The sequence below is a fragment of the Macrobrachium nipponense genome, chromosome 21, assembly GCF_015104395.2.
Source record: "Macrobrachium nipponense isolate FS-2020 chromosome 21, ASM1510439v2, whole genome shotgun sequence".
In the NCBI taxonomy this organism is placed as follows: Eukaryota; Metazoa; Arthropoda; class Malacostraca; order Decapoda; family Palaemonidae; genus Macrobrachium; species Macrobrachium nipponense.
In genome coordinates, this window is record NC_087212.1 from 59,964,028 (window position 1) to 59,987,395 (window position 23,368).

The 23,368-nt window shown below is 43.8% G+C and overlaps 1 protein-coding gene across 1 annotated transcript in view; it reads right to left on the bottom strand.

Moving 5' to 3' along the window:
* Positions 1 to 23,125, bottom strand: part of LOC135197488 (claspin-like) — a 269,392-nt gene extending 246,267 nt beyond the window's left edge. Inside the window, 4 exon segments of the mRNA XM_064224552.1 lie at positions 10,445 to 10,584; positions 12,388 to 12,513; positions 12,655 to 13,217; positions 22,955 to 23,125. Of these exon segments, the coding sequence (XP_064080622.1) occupies positions 10,445 to 10,584; positions 12,388 to 12,513; positions 12,655 to 13,161 (773 nt within the window). The 5' untranslated portion in view covers positions 13,162 to 13,217; positions 22,955 to 23,125.
* Positions 23,126 to 23,368: the final 243 nt, after the last annotated feature.

Below are 23,368 nucleotides of genomic sequence, written 5' to 3' on the forward strand. Positions count from 1 at the left end.
TGTTTTTGGTCACTCTTTAGTGAGAAGCTGTGACAGCCAGTAGTGTTAGCAGGAGTCTGTTGAAGGCATTTTAGTCAGATAAGTTGTGTTGTTGTGATTCCTTGGTGTTGTTAGTGGGTGTGTACTGCATTTTTTTTTTTTTTTTTTGGTGATTGTTTGTGCAGTGGTATTTTGTTGTGGTTGTTTGTTGTTGAGTTCCTTGTTGTTTGCTGTGTTGTTGAGTTGTGGTTGTGTTCCGTTTGTTGTTGTTGTGTTGTTGAGCTGGGGTTGTGTTCCTTGGTTGTTGTGTTGTTGTTGGGTTGTAGTCCTTGGGTGTTGTGGTGTCTTAGTGACCTTGACCAGCGGACAGCACAGGATAGCCCGGAGTATCTGGAGTGGTTGGGTAAGAACATGTGTTTTGAGAATTTTTTGTTTTTTGTGTTTGTTTCTTTTTGTTTTGTGTAGGTAGGTCAATTGTCCTGCATATTCCATAGTGTGAAGAAGAAAGTGTGATTGGGGTGAGTTGGGCAGCTGGAGTGATTAAGTTAATGCGGGGCGGATTTAGCCAGCATGTATTTTTTAGCTTGTGATCCCGCCACACTGTCTTCCTTCTATTGAAATGGCAACAAAAGTAGAATGACTGTTTACGAGTATTTGTATCAATTGGTCCCCAGGTGGGGGGTGGGAGAACAAGATATTTACAGAAAACTAAGTGCTCTTGTTTTTCTTTTATAATACAGGCAGTCCCCAGCTTAAGGTGGGGGTTCCGTTCTTACACCGCATCATAAGCCAAAAATTGTCGAAAATTGTAGAAAAACTTACTCTTAATCCTTTGAGTGCCTTGAAAATGACATAGCTTGCATTTTTATTAGATTTTTCTTAAAAAACTCAAAATTTTCACAATTCTGCCATTTTGGAGCTATGTTTCTTGTTGGATCAGTGTCCAAAGCGTTGTAACCCCAGATCATGCATCGCAAACTGGGAAATAATTTTTGATGAATATACTTGAAGAGCATTATAAGCTTGGAACGTCATAAGCCGAGCCCATCGTAACCCAAAGACTGTACGTATGCCTAACTCGCACTGGAGTGGAAGTAAAAGCTATAGAATGGAGAGGTAAAGTTCATTTTAAAAAATCTTTTCTTAGGAATTTTTTTATATCAATATTCAATACTATTTTCAAGTATCATAAAATTAAAACCAAGTTACAGTCATACCCCAAACTTACGCGAGGTTAGGTTCCAGAACCATCAACACAAGTCAATTTTTCACGCAAGTTTGGTAGTGTCTCTAAAAATACTAATAAATACTTATTTCTAAAGTTTAAACTCTAAATATGACCATAATCATGCTCAAAAGTATTACGCTAACTTTTAAATGATATCAAAGTTAATGTAATTTCATTTAAAAGTTAGCTTAATACAAAATAAATGGTTATAAAAAAAAGTATGGTAGAGAGAGATGTCTCTCCCCTTCTGACTGATCTATTTTTGGAAGTCTTGTCAACCTCGCTTTCGAGAACTTCTTTATCCTCTGTATCTTACAAAATCATGCTCTCAAAGCATTTTAATTTCATTTAAAAGTTAGCTTAATACCATACTGTAATTCATATTTCATTCATTACAGTGCAGAGAGAGAGAGAGAGAGAGAGAGAGAGAGAGAGAGAGAGAGAGAGAGAGAGAGAGAGAGAGAGAGAGAGAGAAAAAAAATTTATTTGAGATGAATCTTACCTCCTGTTAAATTTAGCTATATCTCCCCGCCCCCCATTAGGCGGAAAAAAGTCCAGCCCATTTCCACAAAAAAAATAAAAAATAAAAAAAAATAAAAAAAATAAAAAATAAATCAAATGGCTGCCCAAATGACTGTCTAGTTTACCTGTTCTCCACCAGGTGTGTTTCGAATGTTTTAGCTCGTCAGAATTCTCCTTGCCGCCACTGCGGCTAGGCGATTGTTGGCATTCTAAGAAGTTTGGCTGTTTTACACCTGTTTACGGTATTGTAATTTCATTTTCCTAGGATATCTTCCACCAGAAGCAAAACCAATAACCTCAAGCTATGTAGGAATGCTTTGGTGTAACCAGGATGGTGAATTGGAAGTTGATCAACATTCCTTTGTACTGGCAGGGGTACAGTGTGATTTTGGGACTACTAGATGTGAAGAATGTAGGGAATTGTTCTGAGAATTTATGCCTGAATATGTCAGATATAGGAAAGACTGGGACTAATAGATTGCGAAAGCAATTAGTTAGATCAGGACTTAAACCTGTCAGGCTATCCCTACTTAGACTAGGCATTTTAGTAGGCTAGTATTGATTTCCATTGTAGCTCAGCCTTCTGCTCCCCATTCGGTTCAGGAAAGCGTAACGAGAAGTTAAGAACATTAACCTATTTTTAGTTTTAATACAATTTGAACTTAGTTCGTGACAGGAACATTCCGAATCCCTCCAGTGTGCGCTCATTTTCATATTTCCTGTTAGAAGTAAGGTGTTGGTGCCCTCGTCTGTATGTAACCCGAGCCTAGACTGCCCTGCGACAGTTGGAAACGTCCGCTGCCAGGGAACCGGGTCGGTTCTCGGGACGATGGGATTCTGTGCCATCCAATGGCTATTTCGCCCTTTTTCATGGTCTGAATCTCATTTAAAGCTTTCGCCGAAAGACCGTTAAAGAGTTCACATAAGGACAGTTTCAGTAAGCGTTAATGCTCGCTCCATAGGCGCATTCTGTCATCTTCAACACCTAGTTTGAGGTGTTAGCATGCATAGGCTTAATAATATATGATATAGGTATAGACATTTTATTGAGATGATAAGGTATCTGTAGTGAGTTTTACACGTTTAGATATGTTGACTCGGTCAACTGTTTATCTCTCATGTTTTGATTATTCTAAATTCTTGTATGCTAGCATATTCCTTTTTCTTCGTAATGTTTCCTCTTTGCTTGCTCCCTCTTTGACTATCAGCAAATCTCTTACTACTGCCTCGATTAATGTTTCTCTTTCAAGTCTACACTGTCTGTAGTATCTAAAGTTCTCGCCGAGTTAGATATTCTAGCTTCAGAGATTTCTAACTTAGTTTCATATAGGAATGCTTTCAAGTATGTACGATCACTTTCGGACTAGGTGGGAGCGTTGTAACTCCTCTCCCACCGTCTCCCACTTTTGGCGCCTCGTTCTCTCTCTCACTCTGTCGAGTGTCGACTCGTGCGGACTGCGGACCAGGGTTCCCAGACGTACGATAATTATCATACGAGTACGATAATTTGACCCTCTGTACGATAAACGATTATTAATCAAAATACGATGATTTGAAGATTTGGTACGATAATTTGCTCTGATACATCTGGGTACCCTGCGGTGGACATTGTTGACTCGTCTCGTCTGAACGCAGTTGTCTCATGCAGAGTGCGGACTTGGCCAAGTCCCGAGTCGCTTAACTGTCTTGCTCTCATTGAGTCGTGGTGGATGCAATACAGCACTCAGCTGCTGTCACCTCTTATCGACGAGTGTCGCTTTTTGTCGCCAAGGGTTGTGGAAAAAGAGCAATCCTTTAAGCTCTTTGTTTACCTCCTGTCGGCAGCTGTCCCCTCCCGTCGCCCGCTGACGGAAGGAGAGTTTGAATGGAGTTGTTGGAGGAACTCGTTTGGGCCCGTCGGCGTTTGTTGCCACACTACGCCTTGCTGTATCCTCATTTTCTTGAGGATAGAGGCCACATAGAAAATATATCTTAATTGTCTTAGCGTATTTTGGCACACTAAATATTTGAGAAGAGAACCAACGCTTTCTCCAATTTGAGAGAATTTCGTAACTTTTCTCGTCCTCGGACACAATTTCCCTTTGTCTGCCTTGGCTTGTTGTCTTGTCTTTTAGTCATGGAGAGCCGAAGGCTGACTTTTGCTGTACAACGCTTATTGGTCCTTTAACCATCTTTAATAGAAGGTTCGCTTTCTTTCTCTCTCCTGTGGGAAATGAACTCAAGACTGACAAGACATGCTGATGGATTTTCAGTCTACCTTGAGTTATTATCTTTTATCTTTGTTGTCTCGTCTCTGAGACTTCTTAAGAGAGGTGCAGACGCCAACCCAGCGGGAGTTGTTAGCAGGGAAACAAGTAACTCATTTCTGATGCTGCAGAGTAATGTCCTCATGCTTAGACTCACTCTGTTTGGAAGAAGTGAGAACACTTTCGCTTCCTGTCTGATTATGCAGCTCAGGACTATCTATTGGTAGTCTTATTTTATACCTTTCGGGGGTAAGTGCAGATCCAGGTTCTGGGATATGGACAGTTGCAACCTCCTAAGATCAATGGAGAGACTTGGGACCAGTAAGTTATATGGTGGAGACGGTGAAGGGCAGTGTGATTCTTTTTGGTGGTCCTCCACTGGTTTAATCTCCCTCTTATAGCTTCCCTTGTCTTCAGCAGAAATCTCTCATAAGTCTCTTTTAGTAGGAGATTGTATATACAGGGAATGATGGTCCAAGGGTAACAGTAAGTGTCTGCCCATATAATTGTTGGTTTTCTCGCATGGTTTTAGTGCCTTTCCAAAGAATGGTCAGAACTTGTGGTATACATGCAGAAAGTATTCCACTTACCATACATCCACAGTCATGCAAGTTCCTTCAAGAGGTTTAACTAGATGGTATTGCTGTTCTGTGCACTTTGGGTTAGTGTGCAGCCCTCTATAAGTTAGGTCAGGGACTTGTTGCCCTTTGGTAGATGGTGTCGACTTTAGGAGCAAGACACTTCTACTGAATCAGTGATTCAAGTTAGTCCACTCTGTCACCAGTATTCCAAAGGCCAAGGACCTGTTGCTTCTTTTGGCCCAATTTCTATGCATTATAATGTTAATTCTTTATATCCCCTTTCTTATCTAGTGATGTGGGGATGATAGTTAATTATGCATGCTTGTCGGTCAAGATGAATAGGCATGTGCTGCTTGAAGATTTTAGACCTCATTAGGAAACATGGCCTCATGGGCTATTTTCAGATAATCATGCTCAATTAATGTACAGTTTCACGTAAGAATTACGACTTACAAATAACTTTAATTGTAAGTAATCCAGAACCAACTTTGGCTCCAGGACTATAGGAGGGACACTGTAACCAGGAATCGTCCATTTAGTTCTTAAACCTAAGTCCAAGTTTTGGTCTTTTCCCTTTGTCATGCAACACAGAGTTTAACTAGTGTCATTACACTTTCACGCAACATAGAATGGTCAAACTACACCTGGTAAAACTGTTTAGATGTCAAGGCAGTGGAAAGACATCAGGATGCTTAGCAGGTTTATTCCCAGTCAGAAACAGTCTTTGTGCGAAGTTGCTGCTTTGAGTGAAAAGAAACAACATATTGGTTTGATCATCCATTCTGTGAAAGGACAGTGTTGTAGCAATTGGGGATTCAGGAAGAACAACTGCCTACAAGGGCCTTTACATCCATAAGTTTGGCACTTGGTGTGGATTTAAGGAACACTCATTTAGCTTCCTAGCATGTATATGAACAGGGACATCTGAATGATTACTACTACTTTGTTGGCCCTCAGGCTTGAGCAGTGGATGTTTCCTTAAATTTGGCCTAATTCAGACTCATAGGCCTACCCCTTGTATCTACTCTGAATTCTATTGAGCAATGTCAAGTTCAAGAATTACTTAGTCTCCTGTAGAGCCCTTGTAGCCTCAGGGCAAAACTTTTCAGAATTTCCAATGCTCTTGGTAGATCGCATCCTTCCGTTGAGAAGAAATCAACTCTACTACACAATTTCATACAGTTCTATTGATGTAGGCATCTCCTTAACTGCTTGGAGATGTTAGAATATCCCCTCCCAATAATAAGATTTTCAAGTTGTTACAGGATCTGTCCTTAATTTAAAACTGCCATGGCCTGGGGTCAGAAGCAGTGGTCTGTGTGCTGCTGAGGGTACCATTCTGGAGGAATTTTCAGCACCTGGAACCTTGTAGAAGTCAATGTTTTCTGTTTATAGGAGAGAACACTTGTCACTGTCTACTTCCAAAGTTAGAGTTCCGTACGTACTTTCCTCGGTATTGCATCAAGTACTTTTAGATCTTGCTGAGGACCAGCACTGTAAGGTGTTGAGACTGAAGCCCCTTCCATCTCTATACTGTAAAACCTTTTATTTAGCAGTGGTTAATAAGTAAATTTACTGTCAGCACCCTTATTTAAGCTGGCGTAAAGGGAATGCTATTTTAGCTTTCTGCCTTAGAGCTGACGGTGATGTTAAGGCCATGCTTTACAGTTCCCTGTAAGAAACTTATAATGCCTTTGCCAATGGTTAAACTTGAAGGCAAAGTTAACTTTTGTTTTGTGGTTTTAGAAAACCTAGAATGTATTTGTGAAGGTTAAGCCTGGAAGAGGCAAAGTTAACCCTTTAACGCCAATTAATCGTAAATGAAAATTATCTGTTGGGTGCCAAACCGACGTATGGTACGTCGACGAAAAAAAAAAATCTTTAAATTTGCAGAAAAATAGTTATAGGCCTACGAGGCAAAAACTTTTGAATCACGCGCCTTGGGGGAAGCTGGGAGCTCACGGATCAAGGCGTTTTGATTACAATCATTACCCAGGCACGCAAGCACGAATTTCTTTCTTTTCGCACTAAAAAGCATCATGTAACAGCTAATATAAAATGGTGCAAAAATTATGTCAAAGTGACGAAATAATTTCTGCACCATTTTATATTAGCCATTACATGGAGTATTACGTATATATGAAAATGTGCGCAATTTCATGTAGAATACAACAACAAACAACTCATGGTTGTAGCATTTATCAGTTTTGAAATATTTTCATATAAATAACGATAAGTGCCAAAATTTCTTCAACCTTCGGTCAACTTTGACTCGACCAAAATGGCAGAATAATGCAATTTTAAGCTAAAACTCTTACATTCTAGTAATATTCAATCATTTACCTTTATTTTGCAACAAATTGGAAGTCTCTAACACAATATTTCGATTTATGGTGAATTTATGAAAAAAATAAAAAAAAATTCCTTACATCCATGCGGTAACTTCCGAAAAAAATCAGAAATTTTTTCGTCCGATTGTCGTAATGTTTGCACCATTTTAAATTAGCCGTTACATAAAGTTTTATATATGAAAATGTGTGCAATTTCATGTAAAATACAACAATAAACAACTCATGGTTGTAGCTTTTATCAGTTTTGAAATATTTTCATATAAATAACAATAAGTGCCAAAATTTCAACCTTCGGTCAACTTTGACTCGACCGAAATGGTAAAAAAACACAATTGTAAGCTAAAACTATTACATTCTAGTAATATTCAATCATTTACCTTTATTTTGCAACAAATTGAAAAGTCTAGCACAATATCTTGATTTATGGTGAATTTATGAAATAAACTTTTTCCTTACAGCCGCGCTGTAACTTACGAAAATATCACAATTTTAAATTAGCCGTTACATAAAGTTTTATATATGAAAATGTGCGCAATTTCATCTAGAATACAACCAAAAACAATCCATGGTTGTAGCTTTTATCAGTTTTGAAATATTTTCATATAAATAACGATAAGTAGAAAAAATTCATCCTTTGGTCAACTTTAATGCGACCTAAATGGTCGAAAAATGCAATTGTAAGCTACAACACTTACAGTCTAGTAATATTCAATCAATTACCTTCATTTTGCAACAAACGGGAAGTCTCTAGCACAATATTTCAATTTATGGTAAATTTTTGAAAATGGCTTTTTTTTAAGTTTCGCGCATTACGAATTCATGCATCATATTGTGATAATATTTTCTCTGTGTTGCTTTGATCGTTTTACAATTTGTTAATACCAAAATCATCACAATTTAGTGTACAATACAGCGAAAAAATAATTAACTCATTAGCTTTAACCGTTTTGCTCACAGCGCAATTTGTATACAATTATATATGAAATTTTTTTTTCGTGCTGTCATATATTCCAATATTTACATACGATAATTAAATTTTTTCATTTCTGATGGTTTCATACTAAACTTCAGGCAATGACAAAAAAAGGAGCCAAAAATGAACTCTTAATCTTGAAAATTAAGCGTGCTATGATTTTTTTTTTAAACTTTTTCCGCTTCGGCGCTCACTCGCGAACGCCGCCAGCATACAGGAGACACTTTCGGAAATACCGGCTCAGCGTTTAAGGGTTAACCTTTTGTGTTATGATTTTTAGAAACTTTGTCGAGGAACACAAGGTCCTCTGTGACGTAATGGATACATGAGAACTAGCTCCATATCTTCTACCTTATTGAAGTTAAACATTCATAATGTGAGCAGAAGTTGCAACTTCATTTAATGTTAAGTCAATTTGTCGCTCCAGAATAGGATTGATGTTTGTTTGTTTGTATGGTGTTTTTATGTTGCATGGAACCAGTGGTTATTCAGCAACGGGACCAACGGCTTTATGTGACTTCTGAACCACGTCGAGAGTGAACTTCTATTACCAGAAATACACATCTCTCACTCCTCCATGGAATGGGACCACCGAGGTGAGAAGCAAACACCAAACCAACCACGCCACTGAGGTGCTAATACCATTGATGTGTCACAGTAGGAGTACAATTCAGTTTTTGCCCAATCACTACCTTAAGTATACAGAATTGTGTTTGAAAACAGTAAAGACCTTAATCCACTAATAGTAGTGGATAGTCTTTTCCTGAACCGAAAAAGAGCAATTCTGTAGGCTCTTTTGTTTAAATCCCGGGTTTTCATATTTTGGGGAGCGTGAAGGTACAAATTTTGTATAGGAGCATACCTTTATATTGTAAAGGTATTCATTTTAAGTGACTGTCGTTTGATATGGCTTTTGGACCCAGGCACAGGGGTCCCTCATACTGCTTGCGTTTCATGCTGGCTGAATCGAAGCGGTTTTCTCCGCAAGGCTGCTCTTTGCTGCAAACATATGACAGCCTTGCTCCCTGAATGGAATCCAACTTCTGGTGGTAGTAAAACCCACCAAGGATTCCAGATCGCGTGAGAATGTTTTGGGTTTCGTATAAGAAACCTTTAGCTCGAATGGCTGAGCGGATTTTTGTCTAGCTGCACTACCCACCATCCTCCTCTTAATGTGTGAATCAGCTAAATTTAACAGTAGGTAAGATTCATCTCAAATAATATAAATTTTCATAATGAAATTTATTATTTGGATACTTACCTACTGTTAAAGTAGACCCACCCAGCCTCCCCACAACTTAGTGGGCTGTCAAGGAGAATAAGGACAAGAGCTAAAACATTCGAAACACACCTGGTGGAGAACAGGTAAACTAGATAGTCATCCGGGCAGCCGTTCAATTTTTTTTTGAATGCTGACTCGCCTAATCGGCGGGGAGATATAGCTAAATTTAACAGTAGGTAAGTATCCAAATAATAAATTTTATTACGAAAATTTATATATTCATGATTATGGAGACAGAAAGAAATCGTAACACATTAGATCTTTAAAGATGGAAATTCATGATTTATGAGAGAGAGAGAGAGAGAGAGAAATTAAACTTTGACATTCTATGGGCAACATTCCTCTTCCCTCATTTTTCTAAGTGAATTGACAGTTCCCTCCCAACCCGTCCCCATTGAAGTCACATGGAAGATCAGGAAAGACTCGGAATGTTAAGTATTTTTAAATTTATATATCATCTATATACAATTGCAAAATGTTCCAACTATAGTACCATGGAAAATATGAAAAAAAATTTACATAGTAACATCACATTTATCTATGCATAAAAAACTTTTATATATGAGAGAGAGAGAGAGAGAGAGAGAGAGAGAGAGAGAGAGAGAGAGAGAGAGAGAGAGAGAGAGAGAGAGAGAGAGAGAGAGAATGTAAAAATCCTTTGACCTACTAGTGACAATACTCCACTCCTTGGTCACATTAAATTGATTTATTTGACGGCTTTGGCTTCCAGCGAGTTAACAAAAGATGAATAAAAGTTTTTTCTTTATTTTGTTTCTTTAAAATGCATATCACACAAATTTTGTCATTACAGTTCATATTATTATTACTGTTGTTATTACTTAAACTTACTAATCTTATGAAAACTACTACTTATTATTAGGTAAATCATATTCATTCAACATACAAAAATAAACATATACTACATGTACCAAAAACGTTCTCTCATCTCAGTAAGAGAGATTATTATTTAATTATTAATTTGCAAAAAAAAAAATAAAAAAAATTGAAAACTTATAAATTACATAAAAAATTAAACAAGCATGTTTGCAAATTAGTAAGATTCCAATGAAAAGTTCATGCTATCGTGGATTCGCGCAACTCGAATCCTGCAAGTTTGGGGAATGACTGTAAATCAATTCACATCTAGCAGCGGCTAGCTTGACTTTTACTTTGATAAAACACTGTAACCAACCAAAAAATTATATGAGTATTCACTTGCTTCTCCCTAGAAGCTTAAAAAAGAAAAGTCAAATCACCATATGAAAGTAAAAAATAACCTCACCTGTTCATAAATTCACTAAGACTTCTTTGTTTTGGTTTATGGTAAGGTAATGTATAATTAGATTCACGAACCATACGCTGAGATTCACTGCGGATGGTCCTAGCATTATTTTTCCTGTCTTTGTAAGCTTGACGCTGTGCCTGACAATAATAAAAGGGATATATTTTTATGACAAAAATTACCAAGACATATATTCAGCATAAAAATAAGCCTATCAGCTAGCACAAAAAGAAAATTCTAATCAAGCTACAAAATTAGATATTTTCTAGAGCATAAAATTATGGTGATACCATCCAACAAATGGTAACTCATCAAAGTTAATGTGAATTGTATACAAGCCTTGAAGATCTGTATGATTCACATTATCTGAAAATGAAGGATAGTCTTCCCAAACACCACTTAAAGATAAATATGTTATTTTGCAAGGCTTGACTCAAACACCCAACCCAGGAAAGATAGGGACCATCAGCAAACCTATCTCGACCCACAGGTCCATGCTCACAAGCCGTGCAAACCCCTCTCCGTACTATCCTGAAAGATTGTGATGAGAAGAGTTGAAGTGGTTACCTGTTACTATGACCATTCAACCATAGAAAAGCAAGGAAAACGCTCCAAACTTGTTGCATAACACTACTTCTCTCAGACAAAGAAAGAAAATCTGACTTGAAGAAGCAAACTCAAAGGCTTAGAGAAGAGACAAAGAGAACCTGGAGTCTAAGGGTGGCAGCCATGCCCAGGGAATTATCTGAGACTCATTGCCCTACCCTGAAGAGCAAGGCACATAGAATGAAGCTTACTTAATAAGCCCTCTAAAGAGGGCCAGACTTCTCCCACTCCAAACTTGCAACCTAAGTCACAGCACAGGTGAGGTTCAGAAAAACGAAGATGATGATCAAAAATGAAAGGAGAATGCCTATATCTCCTTCCACCAAAAACAAAACTCACCTTGTCTGCAAAGTTGTCAAGAATTACAAAAGCCAAGCCATAAAAACCACAGGGATAAGGCCCCATAGCCAAATTTTATCTTAATTAATTTAAAGGAAGGCTGTGGTAGCAGGATTACTTTCAATAAGGTAATCATTATCATGGAATTTCTAAGTGGCTAAATCTACTGTACCTGAAGGGTAAATATCCCAAAAAGATAAGGGAGAATGATACAGCTGTTGCTTAGCACCAGAAGCTGTTACTTGTCCAATCAAAACAGTATTCATAATGGGAGTGAAAAAACACTATTCCTTGCAACAAAGCTTATTTGACTGATGCATTTGAAAAATTACAATACAAACACAGTCCAAAACCAAAAGAGAAGGAATACTCAAATTTAATCAACAAAAGATTCTACAATAAAAGGTGGGCAGAGCTGTGAATGACATATGAACTCGATAGTGGTCAGCAGTAAAGTGGAGGGCAGACTGAGAAGTCAGGTTTTCCCCCTGCCTCTCAGTTATTACCACCTTGTCAGTAAGTTTGAATGGCTGTTCAAGCTCATGTCCGCAAGCTAAATCCCTATGTAAAAAACAAAGATTTGTAATTTTTGTGGGAACAACTCCTGACTGCACTTTTTTCTCACAGCTAGTTATTAACATGCAAACTCAAATTTTCTTATGCAAAGATGTAATATCTAAGCAAACTGTCACTCAATGCTGGGCTACCACAAGGAATGGATTGCATGAAAAATTTGCCTTTTAAAACTCAATATTTGTACAAAAATTAAAAACCAGCCTTACACAAGAACAAATTACATGCATAACAATGAATTTTACGTGTAGAATTAAAGTTAAAAGTACGTAAATGTTTACTTCACTTTCAACATAAATGCTGAGTTAAGTAAGAATTCAATTCAACTTGTCTGCATACTTCTGTAAATATCATGAAGCTGACAGTACTTGAAGCTTTCATGGAATAGAAAAATGCTAACTTTCATGGAATATAAAAATGCCTACCTTTTTATTTTTATTTTTATTATCAGACACCTCTTCATTGTCCAAATGTTCTAAGCTCTCAGGTTTGTGCTCTTCTTCATCAGACATCTCTGCATCATAAAGGTCTGAATTATACTGATAAACAGGCTGAAAAGGAAAATATACAGTGATTCTACTGTTGGTATTAAGAATTATTTTAAAAATAAGTGACACGTCTTAATAATACAACAAGTAAACTATTTTCCAATACTGCAACCTCTAGTGATAAATTCTATGTGTATCATATACCTTAGCTGGTAGGGGACTCCCAGTACCCTTAGATGGTGAACTCTTTTGAGTGCCATGATCTGAATTATCATCTTCACTATCAACTGGTGGCTTCTGATATATTCGCTTTTTGAAGATATGACTATCTCCTTCTTCATCGCTAAAAACCATCACTGACTGTCTCGTTGAATTTACTGTCAATCCATCACCTTCATCATTCTCTTCATCATCTGATAAGATGGCAACAGTCTTCCTTCTTGCAGCAATGACTCTACTATTTACATCATCCTCACTGTCATCAGAGTGATCAACTTCAGGTGAAACACCCGAGAGGGAAATCTTGTTTGATTCAATATTTCCCTCATTTTGAAGATGCTGTACATCTACAGACACTGATGCAATTCCAGGTTGTTCAATCAGTCCCTCTAACTTTTGGGACACAAATATGCCTTCATCTTCTGAACTTTGCCCACCCAATGAACCTTTAACTTCATTGACAATAGCTGCTACATTAACATCTACATCCATAGTAACAGGTGTCAACTGTCAACTGGTCTGTTCAATGCTGTTCTGATATTTCTAATCTGAAAAACAAAAATTTCTTTAGTATTCAATTTATGACAAGATCTCAATATCAATTATAACTTTGCTGAGGAAACAGAATGGACCATAAAATTTAGGCCAAAGGCCAAGTGCTAAGACACATGAGGTCATTCAGCATTAAAAAGATAAACTGAGAATAAAATGGTATTGAAGGAGGAATACCTAGGAGTTACACTGTGTAATAATTATTAGGAGAGGGTGGAACGTCAAAATAATTTTCAATAATTAAAAAAATATATAAGTACAGACAGTCCCCGGTTATCAGTGGGGGGTTTTGTTCCAACGGCTTCATGATCAGCAAAAATTGCTGATACCTATACTTACTCTGTTTTTTTCCATCTGTCCATCCGCCAGTGGTGTTTTCGCATGGTAACACTGCGTCCCGGGCTTTAAATAGTTATGCTATGTGTAAGTTTTAGGTAAATAAACGGACATCTGGGTGTACATTTGCAACTGAATAGTGTTTTAATAATTTACTGTACGCTAATTACACCTTTAATATTCGAAACAGGATATTATTTAAAGCCCCGGACGCACAGACGGATGGACACATGGAAAAAAAAAACAAAGTATAGTTCATGGCGCCTCTGTTAGGTAATCTGCGCTGATAACCGGGGAGGGACTGCCTGAAGACATTTTTAAATTTGCAGGTCCTGCTGTTTTGTTTCGGTTAAGTGACTAACCCCGCCCATTTTCATGGAAAGAGAACAATTAGCTAAAGAGCTTCAATTTGTTTATGCCCTTACATACATGCATGGGGAGGAGGGAGGGCTCCACTTATGTCATTACTTGATAAGTGTATTCACAGCCGAAACACTACTTGTAGATTTTTCTATGGACGGTTTATACCCATCTAGCAGAAAATTCACCTATTCGTGGTATTTTTCACTGACAAATATTCATAAATTACTGTACGTATTTTCATACTTTCATGACTAAAGGGATTTTGACGTAGGAAAAATCTATTTCTGGGCGAAGGACACGTGTCGCCCAGTGAAATAGGTTCCTTTAGCACTATTTCTAAGGTAAAATATTGTTATAATACCAGAGAACAGCTAAATTGGAAATGTCAGATTATTCTGGCTCGCTCACCTTTATTATAAGGTGTCGGTATGGTTTCTGGGGCGAGTGAAACCACTACCACAGGTCCTTTTCCATTTAGCCTCTCCCTACATCAAAAAACCTCAAAAAGAGAGGAGCCGACCTAAGGCTCACTACCTTCTACCGTGTAGCTAGCGCCTCTGACGTCATCCCTGCAGATAGCACCCAAGCTTGGTCTACACAGGGGGGGAAAAAAGATAAGGGTGGGGTTTCACTGGGCGACACGGGTCCTTTGCCCAGAAATAGATTTTTCCTACGTCAAAATCCCTTTTCTGGGCTTGGCCCGTGTCGCTCCGTGAAATAGTACCAGAGAAAATACCAAGCTTGGAAAAAGGAAGAACACAAAATGCTTTCCAAAAGGGCAAATGAAAAACAATTAAGATTAGTTCATTATAATCTAGATTAAGTTACAAACGGGTAACATAAAGACTATACAACCTTAAAACTATTATAAAATGACAATTTGTCCAAAATTGCATTTTTCCTAACTATACAAACCTGAGGTCCTTTTACAATAGGAAGGTTACTAGCGGCAGCTGGATAGGTCATAAGCTTTCGAACAAGGGGTTCGGTAGTTAACTGCTTGTCCGACAGTGCGTGCGCCGCGCGACTGGGAGGCTAAGAATCACTTTTGCTTTGGGCCCAAGCAAAAACTGCAGAGTGAGGGGTGGCATGAGGTGGGGCTGTGTAAAAGGACCTCAGATTTGTATAGATAGGAAAAATGCAATTTTGGGCAAATTGTCATTTGTTCCGACACGGAATACAAACCTTTCGGTCCTTTTACAATAGGAAGACTCACTTCTTGGTGGGAGGAATTTGAGTCTTTTGTGAACAAACTGGTTTTCGCCCAACCTTGGAAGCCTCCCTGGTCGTAAGAGCGAGGGAGGGATCCAAGCCTCTGTCCGATTGATCGGGGTGTGCACCGCAGGATCAATGGTCAGACCTCTGGACCAAGTACTAAGAGAGAGGCAAGCGTATCTCTTCGTACCAGCAAGCAAGAACAAGTTCCTGTTTGCAAGAGGCAACATAAAGTTATGGGTTTGTCTCTTGTTGGCATCCACTTCCCCCCCCTTGTAGGAGGAAGTGGTGGATATTCTGCTCCTATCCCTAATGAAAGGGATGGGATGGGGCTCTGTCATATAGCTCACCTGCATCTCGTCCTCATCCAGCGTAGTGACGACAGTAACCCTCTGCCCACAGGTAGAGGAGAAGAGAAAGATGGGAAGAGAAGCCAGTCACACACTCATTCACGCATCCACTCTCACAGTCACTCACACCAGGATTCAGGCTGGGTTAGCTACACAACGTGTTGAGCAGCCACCACGGGTCCCAAGGAAAAGGTATCCAAGGACCTGTGGGCAATATCCCGAAGGTAGAAGGAGGTGAAGGTAGTCTGGTTGGCCCAGACCCATGCCTTCAGGACCTGCGCCGCGGAGAAGTTCTTGCGGAGCGCAAGGGAAGGACCAATGCTCCTGACTTCGTGGGCTCTCGGATGGAGCGTACGGATGTCGTCACTACCATCAGCCTCATACGCTCTCCTGATCACCTCACGCAGCCAGAAAGAAAGTGTGTTCTTGGATACTTCTTTCTTGGTTACCCCGGTGCTAACGAAGAGGCGTCGACACTCAGGCCTGAGGTGTCGAGTTCTCTTCAGGTAGCGCCGTAGCGCCCTCACAGGACAAAGCAGCATCTCATCCGCATCATTGTCAGTGAAGTCCATTAGGGAGGGGATTGTGAAAGACTCGAACCTGTCGTCAGGGATCTCGAACGAGTTCGAGATGTCCAATCCCCTCAGTTTCAGGACTAGTGCCAGGGCGGCTCTATATCCTTTCACTGTGGGGACTGAAAGGAGCTTCTCTCAGCGAAGAAATATGAGGAAATCCGCTACCTGCTGAAGAGTGGCTCTGAGAGGAGATAGACTCCGTCTACGACACCAACCACAGAAGACGGCCCACTTCCCCTGGTACACAGCTGCAGAGGACTGACGGACGTTTCCAGCCATCTCTGTTGCTGCGCTACGAGAAAAGCCTCTCATTCGCAAGAGATGGCGGATAACAGCCAGCCATGAAATTGTAGGGACTGGACTGCTCGGTGGTACCGTTCTACGTGTGGCTGGGCGAGAAGGTTGTGCCAGTGGGGAAATCTCTCTCGGTTCTCCTGCGAGAAGAGCCAGCATCTCCGGATACCAAATGGCCCCAGGCCATTTGGGAGCCACTAGGATCATCCCGAGATTCGGGGTGGTCAGCACTCGACTGATCACCTTGCGAATCAGGCTGAACGGGGGAAAGGCGTAAACGAAGAGGTTGTTCCCATGGGTATTGGAGGAGCGGTCCTCTGCAAGCTGGCCCATGGCGGGTCCGGCACGGCTGAAAAGAAAACCTGCAGTTTCCTGTTGTGCCGGGTGGCGAACAGATCCACAACTGGTCGCCCCCACAGGTTGAAGAGCCTTTCCGCCACGTCCTGGTGTAGGGACCATTCTGTTCCTATCACCTGATCCCGACGGCTGAGCTTGTCCGCTACTACATTCCTCTTCCCTGGAATGTAGCGTGCTGACAGCTCTATTGAGTGAGCCTCGGCCCACTCGTGCACCTGCCGAGTCAACTGGTACAACGGGAGAGACACTAGGCCCCCTGTTTGTTGACGTAAGCCACTACCGTGGTGTTGTCGCACATCAACACCACTGAGTGTCCCATCAAGCGGTCCTGGAACTCTTGGAGCGCGAGAAACGCTGCCTTGAGCTCCAGTACATTGATGTGAAGGTGCTTGTTGCGATTGTCCCACACACCTGAAGTCGGCAACTCCTCCAGGTGCGCGCCCCATCCCTCGGTCGATGCGTCTGAGAACAGCTGCATCTCCGGGGGGGGAGTGCGTAGAGGCACTCCTCTTAAGAGGTTCCTGTCGTCCAGCCTCCAGGCTAGGTCCTGCCTCAACTCCAGCATCAGGGACACTGGGAAGTTTGGAGGATCTGTTGCCTGTGACCAACTCTCCTTTAGTCTCCACTGAAGAGACCGCAGGTGAAGACGCCCGTGAGGGACTAACTTCTCGAGTGACGACAGGTGTCCGATCACGACTTGCCATTGCTGAGCTGCCTGTTCCTGCCGAGACAGGAACTGGTTGGCTGCCTCCCTGAATCTGCTGATCCGCGAGTCTGCGGGGAAGACTCGCCCTGCTACCGTGTTGATCTGCATACCCAGGTACTTCATCCTCTGCTTGGGTTCGAGATCGGACTTCTCGAAGTTCACCACGATCCCTAGATCGCGACAAAACTCGAGTAGTCGATCCCTGTCCTGCAGCAACTGCGAGCGGGAGCTCGCCAGGACTAACCAATCGTCGAGATACCTCATCAGACGTATCCCGTGTGGGTGGGCCCAAGCAAACACCAGAGTGAACACTCGCGTGAACACCTGTGGGGCGGTTGAGAGACCGAAGCAAAGTGCCCTGAATTGGTACACCATCCCGTCGAGGATGAAGCGGAGGTACTTCCTGGAGGATTGATGGATGGGTATCTGGAAATATGCATCCTTCAGATCCACTGAAAACATGAAATCGTTCTCCCTGATGGAGTCGAGCACGGAACGTGCCGTCTCCATCGTGAACCGAGTCTGGCGAACGAATCGGTTCAGGGGAGAGAGATCTATCACCGGGCGCCAGCCCCCCATAGACTTTTCCACCAGGAAAAGACAACTGTAGAAACCCGGTGAATGATCCGTGACGATCTCTACAGCTCGTTTGCTCAGCATGGACTGGATCTCCTGTCTTAGTGCTACGTCCTTCGAAGAACCTGGAATGTACGTTTGCTGTTGGACCGGGTTGGAGGTGAGGGGTGGCCGAGATTCGAAGGGTAATAGATATCCCTCCCGAAGGACATCTACTATCCAGGACTCGGCGCCGTAGCGCTGCCAAGTTACCCAATGGCTGGCAGGCAACCCCCCCCACTTCCGGCAGGTGAGGGGGAATGCTTTCCCTAGCGTTTCCCCCCTTTCTTCGACTTCTTCCCTGACCCTCCTCGCGAGAAGGAAGGCTGGGAGGAGGGCTGGTTACGGCCCCCCTTGGCAGAAGTCGAAGAAGACAGAGTCTTTTCTCGGGGCTTCGACGAGACTATCATCTTAGCGGCCGAGGAAGGGCTAACCGAGCTCTTTGGCTTGGCCGCAGTTCGAGGCTGCCCAGAAGCCTTCGAAACTGCCTGGTGTACAAGACGGTCACTGTCGTCAGTGCGCAGTCTGTCCACCGCAGCGTCCACCATCTCTCCTGGGAAGAGAGAGGAGGAACTCCGTACAGGTCCATTCCGAAGTCCTGTTGCCGCCTCACGCCCAGCCACCCTGGATACTCGTGTAAGGACAGCGTCCCTACATCGAAGTACCAGGTTGGCCCACAGGTTTGCCGTCTGGTGGGCGAGGAAGGAGATGGCTCTTCCTCCAGACTGGCAAAGCCTCCTGAAAGCCGAGTCTTCTTCGGGAGAAATTCCCCCGGAGTTGGCTGCGACCTTAGACACTGTGAGGGACCACAGGTCTATCTAGGAGACGGCCTGGAAAGCTGCCATGGCAGTGGATTCCAGGCCAAGTGCCTCTTGCTGCGAGAACCATATGTTCTCAGACAGGAGCTGCTGCAGACACACACCCGGTGTTAGCCTGGCTAACTCCGGGTTTACCTGTTTGGGCGGCATCGGATCTTCTGACGGCACGTAGAATCGCCGCTGTCGCAGTAGAGGAGGAGGAAGCAGTTTGCTCGACCTGAGAGAGCCTTCCTGCCCGGAGATAAGAGACTCAACCTGGTTCAAGACAGAGTCGGCCAGCTCTGATCGCGGCAACCCCACAGTCGGTTTGGGTTCCCTCTTCAGGCCCCAAAACGACTCGAGCCGGGACGTGGGCTCAGAAGGTGGGAGCGGCGACCCTTCCCCGAGGTCGTTGTGCTGACGAATCAGCGCAATAACCTCGGCAAAGTTCCTCTGGATCTCGGGAGTCACTGCATCCTGAGTAGGACCGTCCAGTCCCTCGAACAGGAGCACCTCTCGAGACCTTCCCCCCTCGAGGGGGGGAACGGCGACAGACCCCTCTCGGTCTCCTCCAGCCACTTGCGTGTACATCCTGGCCGGTCCAAGAACCATGCCTGGCACGTACGGCGTCGTGGTGGGATCATGAGGGGCGTACCCCTTACGATCACTCCGCAATACCTCGCTTTTCCCGGTGTAGCCCGAGGAGGTTGAAGGTACGGGAGAGGAAGACCTGATGCTCCCCCCTCGCTCGCTGGCATGACCAGCGGGCTTGGAGGGCTGCAGGCGATCGCCAACCCGCGGTGGCGATCGAGCTGCAGGCCTGGTCGAGCCGTCTCCTTGCGGAGAACGGCTGGACTGAGCACAGCGGCCCCGGTCTCGTGTGTCAGATGAGCTGCTGCTGGTTGCCGTACCCGCCCGCTCTCTGTGAGAGCGACAGTCGGGCGACCTGCAGAGCTCACTGTCACAGTGAGACCGGTGCTTGTCCTCACGGCGCGTCACACCACTGTGGCACCGGCGATCGGGGGGACCTCGTCCCAGCCTCGGCACGTGGACGGTCAGAGACCGTCACGGCACCCCGGGTAGCCAGCTGGTCGCCGCGAGAGCGAGAGCTGGCCTGGTGAGAGTCGCGTGAGCGGCTCTCACCAGTCTTCCGCTTCGTGCCGTGAACCTGACGTCGAGCGAGCTCTGGCGTCTGGTTCTTGGCTGCACGGTCGCTGGTAGGCGACCGTACACTCGGTACCTCTCGCGAACGAGAGGCCGAGACGGAACCTGATACAGTGGCAGAGCCTCTGGCACCAGGAGAGGAAGTACCGGTGTTAGCTGGTACTCCTCTGGTCCCCGTAGTCTTCTTCCTTGCGGAAGAAGAGACGGGCCCTGCTCCCGAAGGAGCAGGAGGACCAACGGAAGCACCCCCCGTCTCACCGGAGCGAGACGGGCCCTGAGAAGCTCCCGAAGGAGACTTCTTAGGAGGGGAGGAGGCAACCTTCTTCTTCTTCGGCTTGGAAGCCTTAGAAGTCGAAGGGGGCGAGGCGGCAGACGACGATGACGAAGACGACGACGACACCTTCCTCTTCTTCGTCAGCTTCCTCAGGACCGACGTTAAGTCTACCATCCAGGGCGGAGCCGGGGCTGCTGTTGCCGAAGCAACAGGGCCTGGACACACCTGTCCGGAAAGACCAACGTCGGGTACAGCAACGCCACGAGCAGGAACAACCTCGGCAGGAGCAGGCAACACAGGAATGGCAGGCACAGTCACGGCAGGAACGGTCGGCAACGGTACAGTCACAGCAGGAACAGTTATCAGCATCTGGGTGGGTACGGCAGGCACGGCAGGCTGCACGTCCAACACAGGAGGACGGACCAGCGACACCGACATCCTTGGCACCGGCGGCAGGTCCAGGGGCGAGCTCTTCGGGCACTGAAAGTCAGGTCTCGGCAACACGGCAAACCCGGGTGGCGGCAGCACACTCCCCCGTGTCACGGCGATTGGACACTGTACAGAGGTGGTTGGTGATACCGATACTGCATGTGGAGAATACACCAAGTGAGGGGGAGCGGCATAGCCTGGAGTGGTCAACGTGGTGGTTGTGGTGGTCACCGTGGCATGCGTGACCGCGGCAGCGCCAGCAAGATGGTACAACAGCCCCTGGACACTGGGCACGCCCTGCAAGCCCAATGAAGCCCACACCTGACCAAGGTCGTCCCTCGCAGCAGAAGCACCTGGGGAAGCAAAGGTCGGGTTAGTACGGGGGGTCTCTACCCGCTCGCGGGGAGTGGATGAACGGATATAGGACCCTGAATACAACTCAACGTCGGGGTACCGAGCGCCCTCCTCCACACTCGACAGATCGGGTGAGGAGAAGGACCTGGAAACCCCCCCTGAGGGGGAAGGTGCCATATGTGGGAGCTGAGCAGGGGGCAGGAAAGATGACGAAGTGTCCGTTACCAAAGGAGTCGCGGGAGAGCTTTCCGACGACTCCTTTGCAGGCCTTCGCTTCTTCCTGCCCTCGTACAAGCCCCACTGCACCTCCGACCAATTAATACATACATCACAGGGCTCAGTGTGGGAGCATTCGCGCCCCCGGCACCGAGCGCACAACACATGGGGGTCAATCTCTGGAAAACTGCGGAATTTGCCACATTTACGCCCTTCAGTTCCTGGGCACAGTCGCCGGATAATTGGAGGGCGAGAAGAATCCATGATTGATCAATATCACAATAATTGTTGATAATAATAAAGGAAATGAATGTACTTACAGTCAGTTCACACAAACACAACAAGAAAGCACGACCATACAAAAAAGTGAACGATAAAGCGGGCAGAGAGCGCAGAACACACATCCACTCGCTGTGAGGCCGAAAGCAAAAGTGGTTGTTTACCTCCCAGTCGCGCGGCGCGCGCCTGTCGGACAATCAGTTAACTACCGAAACCCTTGTTCAAAAGCTTACAACCTATCCAGCTGCCGCTAGTAACCTTCCTATTGTAAAAGGAGCGAAGGTTTGAATTTCGTGTCGGAACAATACTTATTTCAAAAGAATAGGAGAGGTCTCAAGCTGTTGCTCTCACCACCGGTGACTCGTGACTGGTACCCATCTCCGGTGTCAGGAAGTGTTAAAATACTTTTTCGGAGGGTAGATCCACAATCGGCCAAAACTGGTCGGATGTTTCCCCTAGCCTTAGCTAGATAGGTACTACCTACGAGGTAGAAAAATCAACAACTCAGCTACCTACCTAGCTACGTAGCCTATACTCTTGGTTTTTTCCATCTGTCCACCGGCCTATGGTGTTTGTGTATGGTAACACTGCGCCCTAGCTTTAGATACCTTAGTTAGCCTAAGTCATGTTTAAGTTTTAGGTAAATAAAAAGATATCTGGGTGTTTTAATAATTTACTGTATGCGAATTACACCGTTAATATTCGAAATAGGATATTATTATAATTGTTGAATGTAAGCTGAATGTAACTATATCTGAAAGCCGGGACGCAGTGGTACCATACAAAAACGCCACAGGCGGATGGACAGATGAAAAAAACAGAGTATAGGCTAGTAGTAGGTAGTAGGTACTATAATGTACTTTTTTTGGGATTGTTCACGTTGTTCGTACATGGTCCGCTCTGTACCCTGCGGTTTTTTACCCTGGTAGCCTAGTCGTGAGCAGTGTTCATAGCCTAGCTACCTAAATCAAAATACATACCAAGGTAGTAGTAGGTAGGGTAAGTGTTTCAACATGTATTGATATCAGTTCTCATTACCCAGTTCTCGACACTGGAGTTGTTTTTGTTCAAACTTCATTCGTCTCAATATGAACACCGCACATCCAGGCAAATTAGGTGTTACCTACTAGGGCTACCTACCTAGCCTAAGTAGGTATGCAGTAGGGAGGTAAGGATACCTAGCCTAAGTACTATTAGGTAATACAAGTACCTAGGTACTTTGCTAAGTGTTGGTTACTTGAGGGGGAGGTAAAAGCCTGCCAGGTCAGGGCAAGACCCTCTAAGTTAAGGTAAGGTCATGACACGGCATCCTGGGAAACGCTAAGAGGGACCTAGCAACCTGTTACGCCAACCCTGGCTTACACTCTTAAAACATGCTAGAATGCTTATCCATAATTCGATTACTTTACCCCCTTGACGTCGCCTTTTTCATGAATGTAATCACGGAGTATTCGGAGATTATCGACCAATATCAGGAGAACAGGAAATCACACTGGAGGCATGGAAAACCTTGCTCACATAACAAAGCACTAAATGACACTACTAGTAGTGACGGGGATAATTTCCGACAAACTTGGCGCGAAGGAAGTTGGTAAACAAAGTTTTAACTGGGCGATGGTTCTTACAGCAATTGGTAATTCTACAGTTTTGGTGTCCATATTTACTGCATTCCGTAATGTCAAGATAAGAACACATATTTATCGAATATTTATTGATTCATAGAAAACAATGACAAAATTAGCCGTTTATCTGATTAAAGAAGCAGAGATTACGGAAAAATAGCTAAAAGGAATAAAGGAGGAACGTAAATAAACAAAAGCGTC